This window comes from Pteropus medius, unplaced genomic scaffold (genome assembly GCF_902729225.1).
Source record: "Pteropus medius unplaced genomic scaffold, Ma_sr-lr_union100, whole genome shotgun sequence".
Taxonomy (NCBI): domain Eukaryota; kingdom Metazoa; phylum Chordata; class Mammalia; order Chiroptera; family Pteropodidae; genus Pteropus; species Pteropus medius.
This window is the reverse complement of record NW_024349801.1, coordinates 27607088-27633534: the sequence shown is the minus strand read 5'-3', so window position 1 is coordinate 27633534 and position 26447 is coordinate 27607088. Positions and strand designations below refer to the sequence as shown.

At 47.7% G+C, this 26447-nt stretch overlaps 1 protein-coding gene across 7 annotated transcripts in view; it reads left to right on the top strand.

Annotated features, from left to right (window-relative positions):
- Positions 1-26447, top strand: part of BICD2 (BICD cargo adaptor 2) — a 100726-nt gene that overhangs the window by 33897 nt on the left and 40382 nt on the right. For 5 of the 7 annotated variants that reach the window (XR_005658542.1, XM_039888449.1, XM_039888446.1 and 2 more), the window contains exons 2-7: positions 741-953; positions 10077-10229; positions 11723-12157; positions 13018-14025; positions 14310-14461; positions 15669-15879. Coding sequence is in view for 6 of the 7 variants with exons in the window: in XM_039888449.1 (XP_039744383.1) it covers positions 741-953; positions 10077-10229; positions 11723-12157; positions 13018-14025; positions 14310-14461; positions 15669-15879 (2172 nt within the window). In the remaining variant the exon portion in view is untranslated. Of the gene's footprint in view, positions 1-740; positions 954-10076; positions 10230-11722; positions 12158-13017; positions 14026-14309; positions 14462-15668; positions 15880-17703; positions 19796-26447 lie in introns of those variants that run through there. The other 2 variants (XM_039888451.1, XM_039888447.1) reach the window with 2 other exon arrangements.

Below are 26447 nucleotides of genomic sequence, written 5' to 3'. Positions count from 1 at the left end.
AAAGAGTCCTACCTAGTAACATCCTTATATATAGCTTTACACATTTTCCCAATTGTTTTCTTGGACTAAATTCCTGGACTTCATATTAGTTTATTATATTAGTCTAGTCAGATTAGCATATTTGCCTAGACACTCATAGTAAATGAATGAAAATGTTCCTATCTTTGCTTCTCCTTCCTTCCCACCCTGCACATCCCCAGTAGCCATCCTGGGATGTGCAGGGTGGGAAGGAAGGAGAAGCAAAGATACTTCCTGCAGGCCTGGCCCCTTGCTTGGGACGGAGCATGACATGATGGGAGGCCCCAGCTGGCCCAGGACTCTAGTCCAGTTTCTCTTGCCCTCTTGGCCATGGGGACTCCTCCCTGAGCCCCTGTTCCCCCTACCATGCCCCTTCACCTCTCTTAGGCAAAGCCCTGATTGGGTATGGGAGTGGCGGCATCCTCTTTCCTGTATCTGGCAATTTCAGCTCCATACCTAGGTCCTGGGCAGGTGAGTAGGGTCTCTTGAATCAGCCACACATGGTGGCCTGTCGGCTGGTTCTGAGTGCTCCAGTCTCCTCACATGGGCCTAGGCCTCCTTGGGCATAGGCATCACTCAAGATGAGTGAACAGATGGGTCAAGATCAGGCAGCAGAAGGGTACTTCTCTGAGCCTCTTTCTCCCTGTGTGAGGCTACATGCATTGCATGCTTGCAGGACTGGCTGGCCTGGTTCACTCTCATGGAGTCTCTTCTCTACACAGGCATTTGGACAGGTACACACAAACCACAGGAAGGTGGCTGCAGATGGTGAGAGCCGAGAGGAGAGTCTGATCCAGGAGTCAGCCTCCAAGGAGCAGTACTATGTGCGCAAGGTGCTGGAGCTGCAGACTGAGCTGAAGCAGTTGCGCAATGTGCTCGCCAATGCGCAGTCGGAGAGCGAGCGCTTGGCCTCGGTGGCACAGGAGCTGAAGGAGGTACTGTGGGGCTGGGTGGGCTGCCCATGTGGGTGAGGAGAAAGCCCCCATGTGCCGGAGAAGGGGACACACTGACAGTCGTCTCACCTGGTCTGGGGTCTAGTACGTGTACTGGCTCTATGCCTGAGCTGGTGTGAATTCTGGGTCCCAGGGGCAGCCTGTTCCTTAGGTGGGAAGTGGGGCTGTAGCTTCCACCTGCTGGCTCGTGATGACGAACTCAGAAGGGGCCGTTGCAGACGGTGACTGGGACTAGCTTGGAGTCATGTCCCCGATGAAGTCCTAGACGTGAGAGGCCTGGCCAAGTTGAAAGCACAGGGCAAGCAGCTAGTGATTTCTGAGGGAAGTGGAAGGGTGGGCCACCAACTCCAAGATGGGATGGAACACCAAGAGCAGCTGGGAGTCTGTGTGAGCTGCAGTCCTAGCTGTGGCATTGGGGCCCCTGGTGCTCGGGGCCCCAGGTTTCTCATCAAGGGAGAGTGACCTTGTTCTGGGCCACAGAAAGACTCACCCTCTGCCCTCTCTTCTCCTGGGAAGGCAGTGACAGGTGACCACACAGGCAGATGGTTCTGAATGGCGGCCAGCTCTGAGGTACACACCACAGACATGAGGGTCCCACAGGGCTGGGGACACCAGTGAGGTTTGGGGCAGAGCCCAGGAGCCAGCAGCAGTTGGGAGCAGTCACACACCCTGCTTTGTTTGGGTCAGAAGTTGTTGAGGCTTGTAGGTCTGGGAGGAGATTGACTTGTATCTTAGGGGTGGGTAACCCTCGGAGGCTTGGAGCTGGAGTATATGATCTCATTTTGCCCTGGTTGGGGTGGGGAGGAAGAGTCGTCAGGGCTGAGGATTTGACCTCCTTGCTGCCTAGCCCAGGCACATTCTGCCCCTTCCCGCTTCCAAAAGGGCCTGTCCTGGGCTAAGAGGAGAGTGCTGGGACTTGCTGACTCCTGGCTTTAGGTGCCAGGAAGTGAGCTCAGCCAGTTCCACAGGCTGTTAAAGAAGAACAGGTCTGGTGGGGTTGGGATCCCTGCTGTTCCTGCTAATGCTTCAGGAGGAAGCTTGCCACTCCTCATACATCCTCAGCTATCTCTTTCTCCCAAGGTCCAGCCTGTACCCCTGAAGTGCCTGCAGGACAGGCCAACGTGGAGCCTTCCTGGGTTCCTGGTTGGGGTGGAGGCTCTCTACTGCCATTAGCTTGGACCAGAGTCCTAGTCAGTGTCCCCTCCATTGCCAGCTCAGTCCATACCCCTCTCCGTTCCTTCTCCCACTCTTGTCCCTCTCCCTTTCCCATGGCTCTTCCACCAGTCCTGGCCCTGCTGCTTCTGCCCAAGCTGCTGTGCCAAGCATCTCTGTGGCTTCTGGCATAGCTGTCCCCCCTCCTGCATGAGGCTCATGCCCAAGGCTCAGGCCTGGCTGAGGAGCCTGGACTGTGGGGACATAATGCCAAATACTGTCCCTGATAAACACCAATTCACTGCTGTCTCAGGATGACCTGGCCTCACATATCTTGCGAGGTGACCCCATGAGATGCCCCTTTCACTAGGGTGTCTGTGTCCCGGTGCCTGATCCTGCCTCATTCACATTTAGACTGATAAGGGAGGAGGAGCTGGGGGGGCACAGATGGTTCCTGAGGGAGTGGACCTCGTGAGGAAACACGTTCACCCAGGGAGCGGGGCTGGACCCAAGTTGCTTAGGTATGACATCCAGCAGCCCCCCAGGAGATCAGGATAATTGGTGAGGGAGGGTCCACAGGGCCAGGGTAGATGTCTCTGCCTGGGCAGCCTGCATAGAGTAAGCTCACTCCGCTCCCAGCCTCTGAAATTATACATGAAAAACTACTTACCTGCCCATACACCTTGTGGGTTTTCCAGACACCCAGGACACCCAGGAGAAGGCGCCCCTGGTCCCAGGCAGGTGCATTTGCTGCCTTTCTCCTGCTACCCACTCAGAGCCAGCCTTTGCCAGGCAGCTATAACCGTGGGTACTGGGGCTTCAGAGGAGTCGAATTCTAGTTTATTATATTTACTTAATTTCGGTGAAGTATGATCAACCCATGTGCCTCATGGCTACACTGTGCACAGCAGAACTCTGGAACCTTCTGTATTCCTGTAGAACCATGTTGTCTGGCCTACTCTGGGACTCTAGTCAGACCAGAGTCAGTGTCTGCCTCTGGACCACGTGTCCAGCCTGAGCAGTCACTCATCACCTTGGTAGAAGAAAGGCAGTAGGAAGTGCGGCTTGGGGCCCAGGCCCATGGGGCTAGGAGGAGAGAGCCAACCTTGCCTGTGGGATCATTGCCCCAGCCCCGCTTTAGTTTGTTTCTCTGGCTCACATGGTCATCACAGGTATCTACGTGAGGCTAGTCCCTGGGTTCCTTCACCCGATGCTCCCTTCTGTACTTGTCTTTTTGCTTCCCCTCAACCTCCTGCCTTGTCTCTCCTGGGGCCTGGCACCCCACCATGGACCTGGGCCCTCCAGGGAGAGTGGGTAGGGGCCTGACCAGGTGCCAAAGGACTGGTTTGGCCCAGGTCCTGCCCTCATGATCTGCTGGTGCCTCCTGCCCTAAAGCTGCTTCTCTGCTGGTCCGAGGATGGCCATCCCTTCTGCGTGTTCCTCCATTGACCTCTGCATGGTTTCTTTCTTTCTTTCTTTCTTTTTTTTCTCTACTTTTTTTATTTCTGCATGGTTTCTTTATTGAAGGGGAGTGTCTACCTGAGGGGATGAGGTATGAATGTGCTGGGTAGATAGAGTAGGGGCTCTGAGGGGCACAGGAAAGAGTGGCTGACTCCATTAGGTGTCTGCTGGGACTCTGAGGCCACTGTACCCACATCCTTTTACCAACAAGTAAGCTAAAGTCAGGGGTTCCCTTGGAAGGGATGCTTAGATGGGACCCCACTCACCTACCTTCTTTCTCCATCAGGGCTGATATCCACAGGCTCAGTTGCGAGAAAGTGTTTCCCTGGGAGAAAACCACACCCCCATGGTGACCAATTGGAGCTTGTTTGAGCCCATGGATTTGGGCCATGTGTTGGGCAGAGATGCCTATACCTATGGTATGGGATGGAACCTCAGTTGCTAAGGGAACCAAAGTGCCGGCCTATGTGTCCTGCAGTGTCAGTAGACAGTGCACTCCCTTGCTTCGTGGTGTCCTGGGCCAGCTTGTGACTTGGATGTGCCTCACCTCACTGTCTACAGTACCCACCCTTGGGCCTGGTGATGAACCAAGGTGGGATAGGACTTTTGGGGCCCTGGGGACTTGCACAGGCCCTGCCACAGGTGTGTCTGCCCAAGTCCTGAGTTGGGAAAGTCGAGTCTTCCCCGGCCACAGGCAAAGCTGTCCCAACTTTGTCTTCCCACAACTTAGAGGGCCTCCTAGGTCTGTCAGTCCTGGCACAGAGACCTGTAGAGAGCTGGTGGGTTTCAGACCTTCCCCTTGGCTTCTACTCTGCCAGTTGGCCATGTCAGATCACACTGCCCATCTTTGGGCACCTCTTGAATGCCAAGTGCTGTGACTTAGCAAGGAAGGAGGGAGTACTTAGCTACACCTTTTTGGCAGAGGGATGAGTAAGTGCTCACTTGTGCATTCACAGAAAGTAGGGAGGCTCTCTTCAGGGTGACAGGAAGTGGCAGAGCAAGGGCTTGGTCATGCGAGGGGCTCATGGCCCCTCTATAGCAGTGGGAGCCAGTGAACAGTTCCAGCAGCATTTAAGCAGGGGAGAAATATGAGATGTGAGAACAGAGCCAATTGTGTGAGTATGCCTCGGCTGACTAGAGGTGAGAAAACTAGTTAGGCACATTAGCTAGTTATGGCCGGCTGTGTGGCCTGCAGCAGGTTAGGGTGGTGCATCGGATGGATGCATGAAAAGGCCACAGTTTCCCCAATAGATTTCTTCATCACCATCTTCAGAATAGAGAAGAAGCCCTGAGAGGTACGCTGAGGTTTGGCAACTATGCAGGCCCCTCTCTGTCTTTAGTGTTCTCTCAGCAGCTCACTTGTCCCCTCAGCGCCACTCCTGCCTGATCCATTCTGGTTCCATTCATCACAGCTGGTTCCTTCTGCCCCTCCAGATGTGGGTCCATTTGGTGACAATGTGTTGGTGAGAAAAAATGGCTGATGGCTCTTTGAGAACGCACAGGCCAAGTGGGCAAAGCTACCCTTTGAGGGCAAGAGGCATCAAGCAGGACTGTCTGGGGTCACATCCCCTGCTCGTTGGCAGCTTTCACTGGGGCAACCACACCACCCTATCCATGAGAGGAGGGCTGCCTGACATGGTGCTGACGGTGCTGGGGTCTCCTCTGATCGCTTACCCCAGTGTAACAGCCCACACTCCCCATTCAGGTGCTCTAATTCCAATTTCCAGGGTGGCAAAAACAAAAATTTGTGTTCATTTCCTGTCGCTGCTAGAACAAATTACTGCAAACTGGGGGCTTAAGAGAACAAATTTATTCTCTCACAGTTCAAGAGGTCAGAAGCCCCATATCAAGGTGTCGGCAGGGTTCGTAGAAGAGTCCATCCCATGCCTCTGCCAGCTCCTGCCAGCTCTCCTTCTGTTCTGGATCAGGGGTCTCTAACCCTTGGGCCACATACTGGGTACCAACCCGTGGACTGTTAGGAACTGGGCCACACAGCAGGAGGCGAGTGGCAGGCAAGTGAGCGAAGCTTCATCTGTATTTGCAGCTGCTCTCTGGTGCTAGCATCACTGCCTCAGCTCCATCTCAGATCATCAGGCATTAGATTCTCATATGAGCACCAGTCCCTGGTGCCAGAAAGGTTGGAGACTGCTGCTGTAGATATGCCACCCCAGTCTCTGTCTTCGTCTTTTCATGGCCTTCTCCCTGGGTGTCTGTATTTCCAACTCTCCCTTATAAGGACACTAGTCATTGGCCTGCCCTAATCTCCTATGACCTCATCTTAACTTGATTATATCTATAACATTCACAGATTCTGGCAATTAGCTTATCTTTTGGGGCAACACAGTTAAACCCGTAAACAGTCTATCCCCTGGCCCCCACAATTCATATCCTTCCTACATGCAAAATATACCCCATCATAAAATCTCTCAAAGCCCTAACCTGTTCCAGCATCAACTCTAAGATCTCATCTAAATCCTCTAAATCAGGGATGGAGAGACTCTAGAGATGGTCCATCCTGGGACAAAATTGCTCTTTGTGCAGAATATCTGCTTCCAGAAAACAGTGGTGGGACAGGCAGAAGAGAAGGGATAAAGGGCATGCAGGTCCCAGCAAGTGCTGTCCCAATGGAGGAAGTCACACTGGATTTCAAGGTCTGAGAATAATCGTTGTGGCTTGGTGTTTTGCCTTCTGGAACTCAGGATGCCATGGCCTGCTGGCCTCTGAGCCAGCTGGTTGACTGGGAGCAACACGCTTGGTGCTGTCTCCAGAACACTCTTTTCTCATCTTTCACAGTATGGACAAGCTGAGAATTTTCCAAATCTTCAAGTTCTGGGGTTTTTTGTTGTTGTCGTTGTTTTGCTTACCGGTTCTTTCCTCATTTTCTCTCTTCTTTCACATTTTATTATAAGCAGCAAGGAGAAACCAGGTTGCACTTTCATCACTCTAATTAAAATCTCCTTAGTGAAGTGTCCATGTTCCTTGTTTACTAGTTCTGCTCTCCACCCAGCACAAGCACACAACTCAACCAGATTTTCTGCTGCTTTACAATGACGACAGCCTTTCCTTGTCTAAGGAGCACCTTTACCTGGTGTTTACACCTCTCCCAGTGTTCTCTCATGATGCTACATGCACTTCCTAAGACAACGGAAGCTTTCTCTGTGCCTCTCTTCTTTTCACTTTACAAGGATCACATGAAATGATTGTTTCTTGTTTCTGCCAACAGTCTCAAGGCAGTCTGGCTTTATTCTGTCATGCTCCTCAAAACTTTCCCAGCTTCTGGCTATGTAACTCCAATGGCCACTTCTGCATTTTCAAGTATCTGTTACAGCAGCACCTCTTTTCCTGATACAAACCTGTATTTCTCTTCTTGGGCCACCATGACAAATTGCCACAGACCATTGGCTTAGAAGACAGAAATTTATTCTGTTAGATTTCTTATATCTGAATTGAAGGTATTGGCAGAGCTGTGCTCCCCGTGGAGCCCCTCTAGCTTCTGGTGGTTGGCAACCCTTGGTTTTCCTTGTCTTGTGGCTTCATTGCTCAAGTCTCTGCCTTGGTGGTCACCTTCCTGTGTAGACTCTATGGCTCTGGCAGGACTGAGGCTAGGTGGTAGCCTCTTTCTGAGGGAAAGCACAGACCAGCTGTGGGGTGCTCCTGCGCAGGCGGTGCACCCTTCCTGTACTGCACGGATGGGGCTTCTGCGACATGATGTCCTGGCTCCTCTGCAGTGCAGACTCCTAGCCTGACTGCAGCACAGCACCTTCCTCATCTGCTCGGAGCCTTCCTTGGTGTGTCATCCATGGGCAACTTTAGGAAGCCTCAGTGAACTCCTCAGCATAGTCGGTGCTCAGCAGAGAAGGAATGGGGGAAGCCTCTTGGGGTAGTCAAGCACCAGGCGCAGTACCCATAGGAGACAGTGCCAATGAAGAAGCCCTGAGCCAGGCAGATGCCATACATCCAGATCCATTTCTGTGAACATCCCAAAAAGGCAAATCCATGGAGACTCAAAGCAGATTGGTGCTCACTACTTTGCATACAGTTTCATTTTAGAGTGCTGAAAATGTTCTGGAGCTAGATAATGGTGCATAACTTTGAATAAATTAAAACTACTATTTGTATACTTTCAGTGGGTGAATCTTTTGGTGTGTGAAGAATATCAATAAAGAACAAAGGCGACCCCTGTGCAGGAAGGCTGTGCATGGATTCAGCTCAGCACAGGTTTCCGGGTGCAGCCTGTGCAGTCAGCCTGGAACCTAGTCTTATCTCTGTCTTCTTTTCGACCACCTCAGAGTCACTTGCTTTTTTGAGAGGAGTTGTTGAGTTTTAAATAAAGCCTATTTGCAGGGACAGAAATGGAATTTCATGGCCTCCCCAGTCTCATCTCATCTCCTATGTCCTCCCATGCTGAGAGTGGGCAAGTGCTTCCAGCAGGTGTCCCTGGCCAGAGTAGGCTGAACTGCAGGTGAGGAGGACCCAGCCTGCCTTACCAAAGTGGATGTGGTGAGCACATGGTCATGGTTCTGATATATTAGTCATTGTGTTAGTAATGAAGGCTCACTGGAGAAGCAGACCAATAGGGGTGTATGTGTGTGTGTGATGGAGAGCATGTGTGTATGATAGGGTGTGTCTGTGAGAGATGGAAAATGAGTATGTGATGGAGGTGGAGGGTGTGTTTGTATATATGCTGGAGGGTATGTGTGTGATGGAGGGGTTGTGTATGTGTGTAGAGAGGGAGATTTATTGTAAGGAGTCACCTCAAAGGATTGTGAAGTCTGACAGGCCCCAAATCTGCATGGCAGGACAGCTGGCTGGAAACCCAGGGATGAGTCCATGTTGTAGCTCAAGTCCAAAGGCTGCCTGGAGGCAGAATTTCTCTTCCTGAGAATTCTGGTCTTTTTTTTTTTTAAGGCCTTTGTCTGATGGGATGAGGCCCATCACACTATGAAGGGTCATCTTGCTGTATTTAAAGTCGGCTATTTTAGGTGTTATTCTCATCTGCATGGTGACATGTAGACTGGTGTTTGACCAACTATCTGATCGCTGGGACTTAGCTAAGTTGACACTAAAATTAACTTTCACAGTTGGGCTATAAATGTATGATGACCTGCGTCAAGGTTGTACGAGAACTTTGTTAGGGATTTCTAGCTGCCTCTCCAGATAAATGAAAACAAGTCAGTGAGTGTTTCATATTGCTGCTTACACTGTCATTGTGCTTATTTTTTCCTATTTACCAGGAGTTTTACTTTCTTGGGTAGGGGGTCTTTTCTCTAGTTACTTTTCTCTGGTAACTCAGTGTCTGTTTCCTCTGGCGTCAGCTCTCGGGCACTTCTTTGGGTCAGTTACTGAGGAGGCTTTGTCCTTCCATTTGCTAGAGATCATGGTAGTAAGCCTTTGTCAGAGTGCTAGCTGTACGTGATGACTCTCCCCTCTTCTCTTGCTTTTCTTTTTTCTTTTCGGTTCTGTTTCATTGTACCAGTGCACCATCACTGTTTTGTGTGTGCCTGTGTGGAATCTTAGAATCTTGTCTGCAAAGTGTGTGCATGGATGTGATCACGAGAACTCCCAGCACCATTGGAGAGAACAGAGCGAGCTGTGGGGCCTCATGGGTGAGGCGTTTCTAGCCCAGGGCCCTGGTTGGGTGGTGGTGGTCTGAGGGCACCAGATCTTTGCAGATATTCAAAGATACCACTTGGAGTAGCAGGGAAGTGAGGGGAGATAGTTTGTCTAGGGGACAGTTCTGCCTGCAGGGACATTGGCCCTATCTGGAGACAGTTTTAGTTGTCATAACAGGGAAAAGGGCTGTATTTGGTTGGCAGGAGTCAGGGAACTGCTAAACATCTTTCAGTGGCCAAGATGACCCCAGATTGTCACAGGGTCTGGGACCAAGGGACCCAGGTTCTTGCTCATGGTACGTGGCAACATCAGGTTGAGAAATCCACAGGTAAGTCTGCTCTCGTCACTCCTTGCAGGATGTCAGACTCCTTCAAGGCAACTTGGAGGCAGGAACTATTTTTTTTTAATAGCTTTATTGAGATAATTCACATCCTTATAACTCACCCACTTTGAGTGGGTTTTAGTATAGTCACAGATTTATGCACCATCCCAAACCAGTTTTAGAACATGTCATCACTCCAGAAAAGAAACCCTGTTAGCAGTCACTGTCAGTCCTCCCTGCAACCACTGATCTACCTACTTTTTGTCTCTGGATTTTCTTGTTCTGGACATTTCATATGTGTGCAATCATATAATATGGCACCTCTTGTATCTGGCTTATTTCACTTTGTTTTCAAGGTTCATTCATGTTATAACATGGAGGAGTTGAGGGTCAGAATGAGTTGAGACCCTTCGCTGGTCACCCTCACCCAACACCGCCTGGGGCCCCAGCTCCCCTCCAGGCAGCTGTGTTTGACTTGACTGTGCTGAGCTTCCTGTGCTCCAGGGGTGGTGGGGCCAGCTGGGGCAGGCTGGTCACATCTGGCTTTCTCCTGGCAGATCAACCAGAATGTGGAGCTCCAGCGGGGCCGCCTTCGGGATGACATCAAGGAATACAAATTCCGGGAGGCCCGCCTGCTGCAAGACTATTCGGAGCTGGAGGAAGAGAACATCAGTCTGCAGAAGCAGGTGTCTGTGCTCAGGCAAAACCAGGTGAGTGACTGGCCTGGGCAGGTGGGTTGGCTTTGGACCATGGCTAACGTACCCCCTCACTTTGCCATCTCTATGGTCAGCAGGTGTTCCCTGCCTCCTTCCACACACCTGAGCCCAGGGCTGCACATCACCGTGGATCAGGATGTGGTGGTAGAGTCCATCTCCTGCATGACCATGAGAATAAGTCCTCTGGCTGTAGTGTTTGCTGACCCAGTTTGGCCTGGCTACATGTCTTGGCCAGCAAAAATGGGGAAAAATAGAGAAGCCAATAAAGAGGTGACACCAGAAAACTCCAGAGGCTGGGAGTCCAGCTCAGTTCCCTTTCAGGTGCTGACAGGAGGCCCAAGACATCCTCATGTCCTGTGGTACCCTGGAGCTGTCAGCCTTCCCATCCTTCCTGCCTTGGGGGAGCCTCTGGGTGAAGACAGTGGGCCTTTCTTGAGGAGCAGTGTGGTGATGTCAAAGTTGTCATCTTCTGCCCTCAAGTAATCTCAGCAGTGGATGGGATGAGGAGGGTCATCTTCACCTGTGATATGACACCCAGGTGGTCCTGTGCACTCAGGTCCCTCAGTGTTTGCCCTTGGCACATACCTCTCCAAGAGCTACAGCCCTGCAGGGACCTTTTACCCAGTTTAAATTCTGCATAGGAAAGTGTGGGCCCATGTGTTTATCCCAACACAGAATCTCTGTGTTTATAAAAACCAGCAGAGGACTCATTGCTCCCTGAGAATGCAGGCACAGGAGCTTTGCATCTGGCCACAAAAGAGGCCTTCTGTGATGCTCTGCTGGTCAGCTCTTATACGCACAAGAGTCTTAAGGAGAGGGAAACCTTACCTCTGGGCCCTGGGTGGCATGTGGTGGAGTCTAGCCCCCTTCCTGGAGTTCTCCTCTGGGCTGCAACTCACAGAGATCCGCTTAGTCCTGCCTATGAATCGTTTGTTCCTTATTTTTTTGCATAAATATTACAGAATAATAAAAAACATTTTTCAAAATTGCCTGTAGACCTTGAGCCCCTACAACCAGCACAGGTTTCTGCCTGCTCTTTCCTTGTCCATCTGCAAATACAGTTTCAGCAGGCATGACTTTGTGTTCTGCCTCTCCCACTCACTCAGGTGTCTCCGGATACGGGTGCTGACGGGTTGCAGCATATCCCACCTCGCTGAGAACTTTAATTCCTTGGTTTTGAAATATCATTAGAAGTAATGGTCTAGATACATATTTTATCTTAGACTATCTAGGCAACTATAAAGTAGTTTTATAGAACTTAAAATACACTTGGTGACATATTAAGCCATCTTAACAAATTTGCAGTGCGATGTGTTTGTTTTGATTTCCACAGAGTCTCCAGCTCAGCTCCAGCTGTCGTACTATGCACACTTGTCCTTTGTGTTTATACCTCATGCCCGGAACCCTCTGAGCAGCCATGGAGTTAGCACATTGGTGCTTCCTCCTGATGGTTCAGGCTTAAAAGGGTATCGACCTTTCTTTCTCAGGTGGAGTTTGAGGGTCTCAAGCATGAGATTAAGCGTCTGGAGGAGGAGACTGAGTACCTCAACAGCCAGCTGGAGGATGCCATCCGGCTCAAGGAAATCTCAGAGCGGCAGTTAGAGGAGGCATTGGAGACCTTGAAGACAGAGCGGGAGCAGAAGAACAGCCTGCGCAAGGAGCTGTCGCATTACATGAGCATCAATGACTCTCTCTACACCAGCCACCTGCACGTCTCCCTGGATGGCCTCAAGCTCAGTGATGATGCTGAGGCCCTGGCCAATGGCTTTGAGCACAGCGGCTTGGCCAAGCTGCCACTGGACAATAAGACCTCTGTGCCCACCAAGGATGGCCTGGCCCCACCCTGCCCCAGCCTTGTGTCTGACCTCCTCAGCGAGCTCAACCTTTCTGAAATCCAGAAGCTGAAGCAGCAGCTGATGCAAGTGAGTGGGGGGCCTACTTCCACTCCTAGCATGCCCCCATCACCCACCCCCAACACTTTGTTGAGTTCACGAACCTTATCTCACATTTATCTGAAACTGCTATTGCTACATAAATGGACCTGTAGCATTACAGGTGGAAGATGCCCCGAGAAGTAGGTTTCTGATTATGACATTGAAGTTTGACACCACTCAGGGTTTTGACACCACTGTCCCTCTGCAGTGCCCACATGTAGTCTTCCTTGCTGTGTCTTGCAGACATGCCACATCAGGATTTCCTGTCCTGAACTGAACAGAATCTCAGGGTCTGTACCGAGGTCCTCAGTTTGCTGCACATCTCTGAGGAGGGGCCCATGTGGCCCCCAAACTTCTGGGTGGTAGAAGACTGACGGTAACCTCACACATGGTACCCCTACCTAGACATGTTACCAAACTCAAGGGCTTTGTCACTTGAGGTATTCTATTCAAGAAAAAGACGCGGCTGTTGTTAGGTAGTCAGGGAGACAGGATTCTTATATCCAAAGCTCTGTCTCCCAGAAGGGAGGCTTAGCCATGCTTATATATGCTGTTTGGTTAATAACATGTTGATTTTTTTTTTACAGTTGGCTAAATTTATCTCGTTGGGTCATGGTCAAGCTCATCTGGTTACAGCTGTGTCCATAAAACACTGGCACTACATTTTAACATTTAGCAAGAATAGTATATAGTAAGAATCACCCAGACCTTGAGACCCTTGTTCTATCTAACAGTGTCACAGACAGGCCAGCAAGATGAGAGATGGGGTCACTATTGGGTTTTTTCTTGGATTCACCAGTTGTGTGGACTCCTGCAAGCTGTTGACAGGCCCTTCTGTGCCTTTGCAGATGGAGCGGGAGAAAGTGGGCCTGCTGGCAACACTGCAGGATACACAGAAACAGCTGGAGCAGGCGAGGGGGGCCCTGTCAGAGCAGCAAGAGGAAGTGAACCGCCTCACAGAGAACCTGAGTGCTCTGCAGCGCCTGCAGGCTGGCAAGGAGCGACGCACGGCCTTGGATAGTGAGAAAGAGCGTGACAGCCACGAGGATGGTGACTACTATGAGGTAGACATCAATGGGCCTGAGATCCTGGCCTGTAAGTACCGTGTGGCCCTGGCAGAGGCTGGTGAGCTCCGGGAGCAGCTGAAGGCTCTGTGCAGTGCACACGAGGCCAGTGAGGCTTGGCACGCTGAGGAGAAGGGTCGACACGAGGCTGAGTGTCAGGCGCTCACTGAGAAGGTATCCCTGCTGGAGAAGGCCAGCTGCCAGGACCGTGAGCGGCTGGTCCGGCTGCAGACAGAGCTGAAGAAAGTCAGTGATGTCGCAGGTGAGACACAGGGCAGCCTGAGTGTGGCCCAGGATGAGCTGGTGACCTTCAGTGAAGAGCTAGCCAGTCTCTACCACCATGTGTGCATGTGCAACAATGAGACTCCCACCCGTGTTGTGCTGGACTACTACCGAGAGGGCCCAGCTGGTGCAGGTCGCTGCAGCCCTGAGGCCCGTGGGCGCCACTCACCTGTCCTGCCCAAGGGGCCGGCAGCTGCTGAGGGTGGGGCTGGAGACAGCAACCCTTCACCTAGCTCCTCCCTGCCCTCACCTCTGAGTGACCCACGCCGGGAACCCATGAACATCTACAACCTGATTGCCATCATCCGTGACCAGATCAGGCACCTGCAGGCAGCTGTGGACCGTACCACAGAATTGTCACGGCAGCGCCTGGCCTCTCAAGAGCTGGGCCCCGCTGTGGACAAGGACCGAGAGGCACTCATGGAAGAGATCCTCAAACTCAAGTCACTGCTCAGCACCAAGCGGGAGCAGATCACCACGCTGCGCACGGTGCTCAAGGCCAACAAGCAGGTGCGCACTGTACTTGGGTGGCAAGGTGGGCGGGGCTCCTCATCCTCTCCAGTGTCCCTCCCAGGGCCTTTGTCACCACTAAGTAGCCCAAGCCTTAGGCTGCAGTCTGTAGTGGTCATGCTACTGAAGGAAAGATGTGAGAGAGCCTCAACTTGGTGCCCTGGGAGAGGCTAGCACACTGAGGGGCCAGGGGCATGCTGGGGTCTTGGCCTGTGGCACTTGCTGAAACAGGAGAACAACTCTTGCGCCTCTCACCCACCCACTTTGTGTGTCTATGACCCCAGACAGCAGAAGTGGCCCTCGCCAACCTGAAGAGCAAGTATGAGAATGAAAAAGCGATGGTGACCGAGACCATGATGAAGTTGCGCAATGAACTCAAAGCCCTCAAGGAGGACGCAGCCACCTTTTCCTCCCTGCGTGCCATGTTTGCTACCAGGTAACCCTTACTGTTCCTTTCGCTGCTTGGCCCTGGGGAAAGTGTCATTCCTGAAATTTGTAAAAATCCGGAGGGCCCAGTTTTATCTCCACTTTACATGTAAGATGAGGGGGCTGAAGGCAAAAGGCTAAGAGGACGGGTTCCCAGAGGTTGGGCTGCATGTGTGCAGTTAACACAAGTTAGATTTGAGGTCAATAACTGACAGATGATGATTTGCCCCCGAGAAATTGGCAAGAAGTTTGTAAGTTAAGAAAGAAGATCATCTCATTGTCTGCTCCCCTCTCCCCGCATGAGGGGTCCCAGTGTTCCCTGTCTGACCCTGCTGGTCAGAAATGGGGAGGAAGGTTGGGAGTGGGGAAGCACAGCAGGGACACAGCCCTGGGAAGTTCACAGCTTCCTGGTGTTTCTGCAGTCCTGAGGGGCATATCGCCATCTGCTGGCCAGTGTCTGGCAGGCACCAAGGGACTAGCCCTTAGGTAGTCCAGGCATGTGGGATGGGAGAGTTGGAAGAAAAGGAAAGTTTCAGGCTTCTAGGGAAGCCTCTTCTCTTGGGCAGAGTGCTTGGGAAAGATCTCAGTCCCTCAGCACTAGTTATGTTGTCTCACTTCAACTCGTTAAAAAACCTGACTTCTCAGATGGATCTGAGATCATAAACCTGCTCATGACTGGCTGGGTAGGGGTTAAAACTTGCTGTGGGCCATTGATCGCTGGAGAAGGAAGAGTTGCAGCTGGGCTGTGGGTGGGTGTGCCCACTGCCCCCTCCACCCAAGCCCCACTCGCTCCCTCAGGGACAGACCCCGACTGGGCATTTTTCTCTCCCAGCTCCATACCCCAGTGGTGGTGGTAAGGGCACATGTCACAGTTAAGCAGATGCCAAAATGGGTTGTTCACAGTGTCCACATTTGCCCTTTTCAGGCTCTGGTTGGCCATTCAGTGCAGATTTACTGAGTACTTCCTGTGTGTAAGCACTGATATAGGAACAATCTGAGTCTTTCCCCTGGATTACCTGAGGACTTGAAGGGCAGCCTCCACTTTCTTTAGTGAAAACAGGCTTCATAGAGCCTCTCCCAGAGAAAGCCAAACTGCTAAGGGATAGGATCTCTTCTAGCCCAATAAGCAGAGGGACCCCAGTGAAGTCCTCCCATCTTCAGCCCATGTCCCCTGCCTGAGTCCTTCAGCCATGCTCTCATTTCTCATGTCCCTACAGGTGTGACGAGTACATCACACAGCTGGACGAGATGCAAAGGCAGCTGGCAGCCGCCGAGGATGAGAAGAAGACACTCAACTCGTTGCTGCGCATGGCTATCCAGCAGAAGCTCGCACTGACCCAGCGACTAGAGCTGCTTGAGCTGGACCATGAGCAGACCCGGCGGGGCCGTACCAAGGCCACCTCCAAGGCCAAGCCCAGCACCCCAAGCGTAAGTCACACCTGCGCCTGTGCCAGCGACAGGACCGAGGGTGCTGGGCTCGCTACTCAGGTGCTCTGTGGCGAGAAGTATAACATTTGCTGTGATTAGGGCCAGAGGGCCGCACACTACAGCTAACTTGCCACATGTCACCTGTCTGCTTCACCTCAACTAACCTGGCAGCAGCGGGACCGCGGTGCTAGGCTGGTCTTAACCATGACTAACGCACAGAGGGAAGGATTTAGCCGACGTGGCGTACTGCTCCACCTGGACACTGCAAGCTTTGTGTCTGCTTCTCATCCTTCAGGACCACCCTTCACAGCACTTTGGCAGGGTCGGGGTAGGGGTCAGGGCGGGGTTGGAGCCATGAGTCCTTACAAAAATATGGCTTCCCAGGGCCTGGGTGTCATCGGCTCCCACAGGAAGGGGCAGACCCTGAATTGAAACTTGCATGTCCTCCATATGTATCTATGTGCAGTTGTGCTGTCCTGGCACTCAGGAAGCAGTGTTAGAGGTTCCAGCCGGGGTTCCACCTATAGCCTCAGATGATGGAGAGAATTACTTTGTAGTTCGTGCAGCATTTCACTGCAAATCTTATTTGGTACAGAGGTACAGAATTCTTTCCTCTAAACCCAGAGAAAGAGCAGTCCTGAGCCCTGAGTCCTCCAGCCCAGGCATACATGTGTGCCAGGCAGCAGTCACACTCATATGGCACAAGCACTCCTGGCCATACCCCGAGACCAGAACTCACAGCCTCAACTTCTGTTTCTGAGAACTGCACACTGGTTTAGTGGGCTGTGAGGTGACAAATTGGCAGGCCCAAGGCCTGGGGTTTTTTCAGTGAAAAAAACTTCCCAAGTGCCTGACCAGACTCCTGTTCTTGGAGGAAGCCTGTCCTTTTGTCTTTGGAACGTCCCCAGCTTTCAGAGCAAATTTCTCCAGTCCATGTTCCATTATCAGGCCTTCCTTCCAGGAGATGTTAGATCCTAAGATACAAAGCTCTGGAAACCCCCAGCCTGAACCCAGCCCCGTGTGGGAAAGGAACCTTGCATGGGTCCAGGGCTAGTTCGAGGATTCACTGAGGTGGAATATGGTTCTCCTTAATCTCCGCAGTTGCAGAATGGCGACAGGCAGAAGAGGCAGCTGTGGGGCTCTCTCATTCCCAGAGGCTGCAGTCACATCAGAGGTTTGGCATCAGGCCATCTGAGTTGACACATTTGGAAGCAGAACCTCTCAGTATTTTTCTCCCTGTCACCCAGTGGGGGCCACCGAGCATGAGGCTGTGCTTCTCTCCCTGAAGGGCTCCTTGCCTCATCTCTCCATGTCCCAGAGGGGGAATTTGCTTTGCCCCTTCACATAGCTATCTGTCCCCACTCTCCTCTTCCCCTTGGTTCCCAAGTGTGTCTCAGTTCTCACCAGACTCTAGGTGCTACACATACCACCTTGAGTTTTGCAGACTGCTGGAATGGAAAGATATTGGTTGGGCATGCCTGTCCCCCGCTCTGGGCTGCTTTGCTGTTGGGATGTTGGGTCTTGGATTCCCCTCCCACTTGAGAAGGGTCAAGCTGTCCCTCCTGTGCAATCAGGTCTTCCAGGGGCATGGCTGTCTGCTGGCCCTGCACACCGCTTCTGACCCCCCATCGCCGAGGCTGGCACACAGCTTCTCTTCATAATTTTAAAGTATCTTCATTAGGCACTCGGGGCTAGAGGCGCCCCTAACACATGCAGGTCTAGTCTGTTGCTACTAACGCACCCACACCCTCACAGCTCGGTGAGAACTTTACTTATCTGACAGGTGACTGGTTCTAACACTGTCTTGTTTTCTCCCATTTTCAGCTGTAGATTAGCTGCCGGGAGAACTCGGCTGCCGGCCCTGTCACACTGCAGCCCCTCCCCTCCCCTCCCATGGGCCCACGCAGAGGAAGGAAGGGCAGCCTAAAAGTCCACTTAGAAACGTTTTTGGATATACCACTGCAGTTCTTTTCAAAATAGCATTCCCAAGTTTTTAATGGCAGAGGAAAAAAGCTTTAATGTTCAGAAAGCCGCCAACTGCTACTTGGAAGGGCCTTGTACAAGCGCTGAAGAACCTGCTGGAACAGCGACTGCTAGGCTTGCTTAGGAACCCGCTAGAAACATTTGCCACTGGGGCCTCCCTGTTACAGATACTGCTTTTTCATTTGATCAACCTGTGCACTTTTGACATTTTAATATTATATTTGCTTCCTTAATCCCTCACATAGAGACGGTTTCAAATACCGTGGTCCATCTCATGGTCCTATAGTGCTCCATCTTAGCTCCCGACGTGTTGATCTGACATCAGCACGTGCGCAGATGTGTCCTAGTGTGTAGCTCTGGACTGTTTAGATGAAGGCTTCGACCCAGCAAAGAGCTCAGCTAAACATATCCACGCTGTGGTTCAGCAGCCTTTTTGATTATACGGCATTGTGGTTCATGTTTGAAATTACAGGTTTTAAATGCCATGTTCATTAAGAAATCCAGGGTATTCTGATTCTGGGGTTTTTCATATTGTATTATTATTATTCTTAGGAATAGTTCAATGTAACAAGAAGAAAACTTGACCTTTGCTCTGGTTAAACAGTTATAGGCACTTGAAAACAAAAAGATAAATTATTGAGTGAGTAGTATTACCTACAAATTCCAGAATTTTCTGGGCTTTAGGACCTTGTGAAGCATGACTGATTAACAGAATTTTATACAACTGTACCAGTGAAATTCCAAATTGGAATTGTTTTGTTATTCTGGTTGTTGTGCCAAATTGTGGTACACTTAGAAAATTCTGCAGTCAATTTTTAAGGTGTTCTATTTCAACACCTTTTTGCTAGTAATCATTGCCAGTAGTGCCTTCATCAGCTAAGGGAAGTGTCCCAGCATAGTTTATTCTCTAAAGTGGACAGTGAAGAGCCAGTTGGGAATGTTGAAGGCCAGTGTGGACTAATAGGTGTGAATGGGCTTGAACCTTCATGCCTGAAACTGGGCATCTTCATTGAGGGAAAGAAAACAATTGTGCAAAATTCTGTTAGTCAGTGATTCTTTACTGTGCAGATCCTTGCAAATTCAGGGGCTGAGAAATGAAAGTGAACACAAACCTTGAGCGTGCTCTGGGAACCAAATGGACTTTATGGGACAAGCTAAGCAAGTGGTGTGAATAATATGCCACGTTTGTGAAGAGCCGCCGGGCGGCAGGGGAGCCAGTGCTGTCGGCCTCATGCAGTGGGGGTGAGGGCTAGCCATAGTATTCTTTGCAAATGTGAGAAAAAGACATTATATATTCTCTTGCTTGGTGTAACTAATCACTGTTAATTTCAGGAAACAGAACTGGCTAAAGCTCCTTAGCAAACCAGGTCTGTGTCCTGTCCAATTTGCTGAGTGAGGCTGTATGAATGATCAAATTGGTACTTGAAGAGGAAGAAGAAAGTGTCCTTCCTCCTCCAAAATAAAGGACAAATTATTATAAGTAGCAAGAATAAAAGTTCTGTTTCCTGGAACGAGCATTTATTCCTAGTTGTAGGGACCTGTATTTTTACCTTCTATTACAGTGTTGATTCATAAGAAATAATGTTACATTTATGATAACTTCATCTGTATGGGGTATTTATTTGCAATGATGTCTGAGTACTGTATTTTTTCCCCCTGTGCATTGCCTTAGTGTCAGAATGTTGTCTTTATTTTAAGATCATATGCATGTTCTCCTGCCAAAGACCCTTTACACAGACCCAAACAAAAATGCCTTCAGATTCTGAGAAAATGAGGCAGAGCATGGAAAAGGAATAAGAAGGAGAAATCTGTTGGGACTAGGGACAGACATGGCATGAAAGTCTGTAAAGCCAGTGCACATAGGAACAGTGGGCCTGGGTGAAGGGTCACATTGTTAGGACCAATAAATAAAGAATAATACAAAGACAAATCACAAGGCTTGTTATCTGTGGCTGCTCTGACTTGCTACTCCAGGTGACTGTGGGTCCTGCTATGCACTGTATTTCCAGCACCTAAAACAAAACCAGCCTATCAGAAACCCTGGTGGTGGGAGCTGGAAGCAACCTTGGGTCCAAATTGGGAGGTGTGGGGAGAAGAGGGAGTTTGGGGTGCCTCCTCAGATGGGTGTCACATGTTTGAACAACTAGCACCGTGGCAATGAGAGCACACTGCCTTCACACTGTCCTGACTTGAACCTATCTTCAGTTTGAAACTTTCTTTCAAGACTTGTTTTTTTAACTCCATGGCTAGAAAGATTCTTCCTCTTCTGCTAGCCCGTGTAAGATCCCTGGAAGAGATTGAGAAGAGTCTGCTTTAGATCTGGAGGAGACCCCTAGGAGGAGGGGACACTGGTAGTGGGCTGTGCAGGGCAGGGCCTTTCCAGGTGGGGACGCCACCTTTCCCTTGGCTCTCATCATGTGTGGGGCACATTGTGGCCTTGGCCCAGTCTCATGTGTTGGCGAATGTTTGATTTGCACAAGCACAGAGGCTGAGGCCTTCCTTGCCCCTCAGCGTGCTCTGGGTTCTTGCATATGCTATTTTTGATTTCAGGGGTCGAGTGACAGCCTTCCAGGTAGGCGGCATCCTAGGAGCCTGTGGGAGGGGGCATTTGGTGCTGAAAGGCCTCCTGCTCAGCCTTCTAAGAGGGAATGTCTCCACTCCCACCCACTCCATCTCCCAATAGCAGTTTTCACCCCCGTACCCCTTCAGCAGGATACCAGAACTGGAAACAACAGTTCCAGCTTGGCAACAGACCTTTGGTTGAATCATCCCCTTCTGGTAGCTGACTTACCCTGGCTGACTTATCCTCTCTGAGCCTCGGTTTCTCCAGTATAGGTTGGGAACAGTAGTAGTTCTTTGCTCAGAGGGTGTTGTGAAGCTTCATTAGGCCCTAGGTATCCAGCATGCAGCAAATGCTCAGAGGATGAGTGTTGCTAATACAGTTCTTGCTGCTATCATTATAACCAAGATCTGGGATACCAGGACACGGAGCTGGGCCTTTGTCCTGTGGAGTGTGATTTTCAAGTCAACTTTTTACCAAATTATAATTTGCATTCAGGAAAGCATGCACATCCTAATGTACAGTCTAGATTTGCACACAGGAACCACAGTTGTATGATCAATAGTCACAGAGTTCCCTGGGCCACCCTAGGAGTGCTTCTTGGGACACACATTAATGGGATGCCTCTGTCTGCTGGCCCTGGCAAGGTGCTGGACTACCTCCTGCCATGGAAACCTCCTGAGAGACAGACGTGCCTATGCTCTGACATCACCTGGCATGGGATTTTGGCAGGGATGGGCTGCCATCAGGTTTGCTTCTGTGTGTACTCACCTTTCAGCTGTGTCCAAACAGCAAAGCTGTAAGGAGTATGTATTGCCATTTTGTCAGAGTTTTTGTGGGCAAGCACATTGGCTCTTATGAGTTTACCTTGTTCATTCATGAGCCTAGCCTGCCTTTGTAAGACCAGGTCCCTGGGGTGAAGTCCTTCCCCATCCCCCCAAGCAGGAAGAGGCAATACCACAGTACCTCACCCACAGAAAAGGCCTCCCTGCATGGATACTGTAAGCACACCCCTGCATGGCCCTCCTAGGAGGAGAACAGGAATCAGTCATACACATAAACACACCAGGATCCATTTTGTTCACCTCAATCTCAAAGAATCAAGATTTGCTTTATTTTTCCTAAAGTGTTGTGAAGTACAGCACACATGTAAGAATGCAAACAAGTGTCCACTGGCTGGATTTTTGCTAACTGAACACACTGTACAGTCACCGTCCAAATGAGAAGCAAATGAAGGCAGACCCCTAAAGCCCTCATACTCTCTGTTCCCACTCTTCTTCCCAGGAATAACTCCCTGAGTCTGTCAGTGCAGGTCACCTGTGCCTATTTTTGTACTTTATATAAATGGAAGCATATAATAGATACTCAGAACTTTGATAGATTTACTTACCAAACCTCATAGATTTCTCATGTCATGACCAAACTATGCATTTACAGGTGACTCACTGGATTCAAAGATATAAATCATTGAATGTAAAAGAATGGAAAAAGATACTCCCTGCAAAGACTAGCCAGAAGAGAACAGGAGTGGCTATACAATAGACAAAATAGACTTTAAAACAAAAATTGTTATGAGAGAAAGGACACTATGTAATGATGAGTCAATTCACCCAGAAGATTTAACAATTATATACATATATGCACCAAACAACAGAGCCCAATAATAAGCGAAAACTGCCAGAACTGAAGGGAGTGGTTCAATTATAGTTGGAGACTTCAGTACCTCACTTTTAATAATACACAAAACAAGACAATATCAAAAATGAAATAGTATATATCAACAGGACTATAAGCCAAGATTACTTGAACAGAGCTGTAAGCTAAGTCTAATACATCTATAGAATATTCCAACAATAGGATACATATTCTTGAGTGCATGGAACATTTTCCAGGATAGACCATATGTTAAACCAAAAAAAAAAAAAAGCAAGTCCTAATAAACTGAAGATTGAATTTATACAAATTCTACTGTCCAGTGACAATGGAATAAAATCAGAAATAATGAAAGGTGGGAAATTTACAAATGTGTAAATGAAACATACTTCTTAATAATCAGTGTCAAAGAAGGTATCAAGAGGAAAGAAAGTAGCTCTCAAATCAATAAGCTAACCTCCCACCGTAAGAAACTAGGAAAAAAGCCCCAAGCAAGCAGAAGAAAGGAAGTAAAGATTAGAGCGGGGATAATGAAATAGGGAATGGAGAAAATCTACAAAACCAAAAGTTATTTATTTTAAAAGATGAGCAAAATGACAAGCCCTTTAGATAAAAAGCTACTAAAATTAGAAATGAAAAAATTATTACTGATTTTACAGAAACATAAAGTATTATGAGAGTTCCGTGAATAACTATACACCAAATAATTGAATAACCTAAACCCAAACCAAGCAGAAATTACAGTAAAGACTAGAGCAGAGATGAATAAAATAGAAAACTCAATAGAGAAAATCAATAAAACCAAAAGTAGTTTCCTAGAAAAGGTCAACAGATCAACAAACCTTTAGCTAGACAGATGATTCAAATTACTGAAAACAATAGTGAAAATGGGGACATTGCTAATGACATTACATAAATTATTAAAAAACAATATAACTGCCAACAAATTAGATAACTTTAATGAAATGGCAAATCACTAGAATCATACCGACTATCAAAACTGACTCCAGAGGATAGACCTATAACAAGAAATTGAATCAGTAACCAAAAATCTTACAACTAGTTTCTGGTCCAACATGTAAGGAACTTAGAAGTAAGGAACTTAGAAGTCCATCACTTTGTCCTAACAATAAATAAAAAGCTGAACAAACTGAAAAACCAACAACTCTTTTAGATCCATTATAGAAGTAAGGTCACAACATATGCCATTGCCCCCAATATTGTAGAGACAGACAAGTACAGAGAATCACAACTCACCAGAGTAGCTGTAAGTAGTACCTGGGTAGGAAAACCTGAACTATAATTGACAAATTGCTGGAGGCTTAGTGTGGACCAATCTGAGAGAGAAAAGTGCCAGGAGGACCCAGGCATAGGGGGACCCTCACATTTATATGAGCTTTACCTCCAGGAGCTCAATCAGGTTCTCATAGTGAATACCGGAGAAAAATCCCCTCAGTCTTCCAGCAACAGAAGGGGAAAAGTAACCATTTTGAAATGCCCTACAGCATTGTTCTTAACCAGGTCTACCCTCAAGTCAAACTATTTAACCACAGCGTAACTAATGGGGGAAGGGAAATACCCAACTCCAGTCCCCTCTGGCCATACTTTACCACCTAAAGGGGTAAAAAGAAAAAAAAAAAGTATAGGGGCACTAATAAAAGATTAAGCATGGTCCTATACAATGCTTCCCCTCCCCCCGAAACCTTAGCATTATATTACTAAATGCTTATTTTCTGCAGTTCCCTTCCTCCAGTACATCATGTCTGGCTTTCCAGAAAAACAGGTATAATAAAAATAAACAGACAAAAACCAAACATACTTTGAAAAGACAGCAAATATTAGAACCAGGCTTAAATATGGCAAGAATGTTGGAAGTATCAGACTAGGAATTTAAAATAACTTTAATATACTGAGGGCACTAAAGGAAAAGATAGACAACATGTGAGAACATATGGGTAATATAAAGAGATGGAATAATCTAAAAAATAATTTAAAACTGGAAATTTTAAAACAAGAATAAAGAATGCCTTTGATGGGCTAGAAAATTGGATATAGCTGAGGAAAGACACTATGAGCTTGAGGATATGTCAATAGAAACTTATAAAACAAAGAAACAAAAAAAAAATGGAAGAGACTTTCCAAGAAATGTGGAACAACTACAGAAGATGTAACAGACACATAATGGGAATACCAGAAAGAGAAGAAAGCAAAAGAAAGAACATTTGAGCAACAATGACTGAGAATCTCCCAAAAATGTCAGACACCAAACCATAGGTCCATGAAGCTCAGAGAACACCAAACAGGATAAAGGCCAAAATAAAACTACACATAGGCATATGATATTCAAACTGCAGAAAATGAATCTTGAAGCCAGAGGGGGGTGGAAAAGGCTTACCTACAGCAAAGCAAGATAAGAATTACATCCGACTTCTCAGAAAGCAGGCAAACAAGAAAGTGGAGCGAAATATTTAAACTGGTGAGAGGAAAAAATAAAAAACCTGGAATTCCGTATTCTGTGAAATTATTCTTGAAAAACAAAGAAGAAATAAAGACTTGCTTAGACAAAAATTGAGTTAATTTGTTGCCAGTAGACCTTCCTTGCAACAAGTGTTAAAAACTTTCAGGAAGAAGGAAAATTATATAGGTCAGAAACTCAGATCCACATAAAGGAAGAACATTAGAGAAAAATAAAGATAAAATAATTTTAAAAAAAATTCTTGTTAATTGACCTGATAAGTTTGTTAAAAATAACTATAGCATATTTGATAACTAGATATTATGTATAAATGACACGAATGGCAGCAATTATACAAGGAACAGGAGGGAAGAATTACGAATATTTTGTAATAACGTACTTGCATTACCTGTGAAGTGGTATAGTGTTATTTGAAAGTGGACTTGGTTAGGGTTAGTTGTAAATGTATTTTACAAACTCTAAGGCAACCATTAAAAAGGGTTTTTAAAAAAGATGCAATTGACAATGCTAAGAAAGGGAGAAGACCAAAACAGGAAGAAAGAACACGGGAAATAATCATTGTAAACATCACTGGTTTACATATATCAATTAGAAGACAGAGACTGTCAGGGTGGACCAATAAACAAGACCCAACTATATTATATGTTGTCTCCAAGAAACCCATTTTAAATATAAAGACATATAAATTAAAAGCAAAGGAATGGAGAAAGATATACCATGCTAACACTAATCGAAAGAAAGTAGATGTAACTATATTAATTTCAAACAGGGAAGACTTCAGAGCAAGGAAAGTTATCCGGGATAAAGAGGAGAATTACATAATGATAAAGGGGTCAATTCTCCAAGAAGACATAACAGTCCTCAATGTATATGCACCTAACAGCAAAGCATCATGTTGTGAGGCAAAAGCTGACAGAACTACAAGGAGAAATAGATGAATCCACTATTTTGGTTGGGAGTCTTGAACACCCCTCTATAAGAAATGGACAGATCCAGCAGACGGAAAATGAGTATGGACATAGTTGGACTCAACAGCATGAACAGTCGATACGATATAATTGACAACTGTAGACATTAACAAATTTAAAAGAACAGAAATCATACAATGTACGTTCTCAGACCACAATGAAATTTAACTAGAAATCAGTAACAAAGACAGAAAATCCCCAAATACGTCTAGATTAAATAATACACTTTTGAATAACACATGGGTCAAAGAATAATTCTCAACAGAAAATTAAAAATAATTTGAACTAAATGAAAATTAAAGTACAACTTACCAAAAGTGGTATGTATTAAAGCAGTGTTTAGCGGGAAATTGATAGCATTGAATACATATTAAAAAAAGATCTAAAACCAATAATCGAAGGTTTCACTTTAGGAAACTAGAAAAAGAAGAGCACATTAAATCCAAAGTAAGAAGAAGAAATAATAAAAGTAGAATCAGTGAAATGGGAAACAAACATTCAATAGAGAAAATTAAAACAAAAGCTGGTTCTTCGAAAAGATCAATAAAATTGCTAAGCTTCTAACTAGGTTAAGAAAAACAGGAAGACAAGTTACTAATATAAGGAATGAAATGAAGCAATAATACAGATCCCAGGGACAACAGAGGACTACTATAAACACATATGCCCACAAATTCTATAACATAAATGAAATAGACCAACTCCTTGAAAGACACAATCCACCAAAACTCACAAGAAGAAATAGAGCATCGAAATAGGCCTAGATAGTAAAGCATTTGAATCAATAATTAATAACCTTCCAAAACAGAAAGCACTGGGCCCAGATGGGCTGACTGGTGAATTACACCAAACATTTAAGGAAATTATACTAATCTTCTACAATCTCTTCCATAAGGCAAAAAAAGCCAAGGGAATACTGACTTAAAGA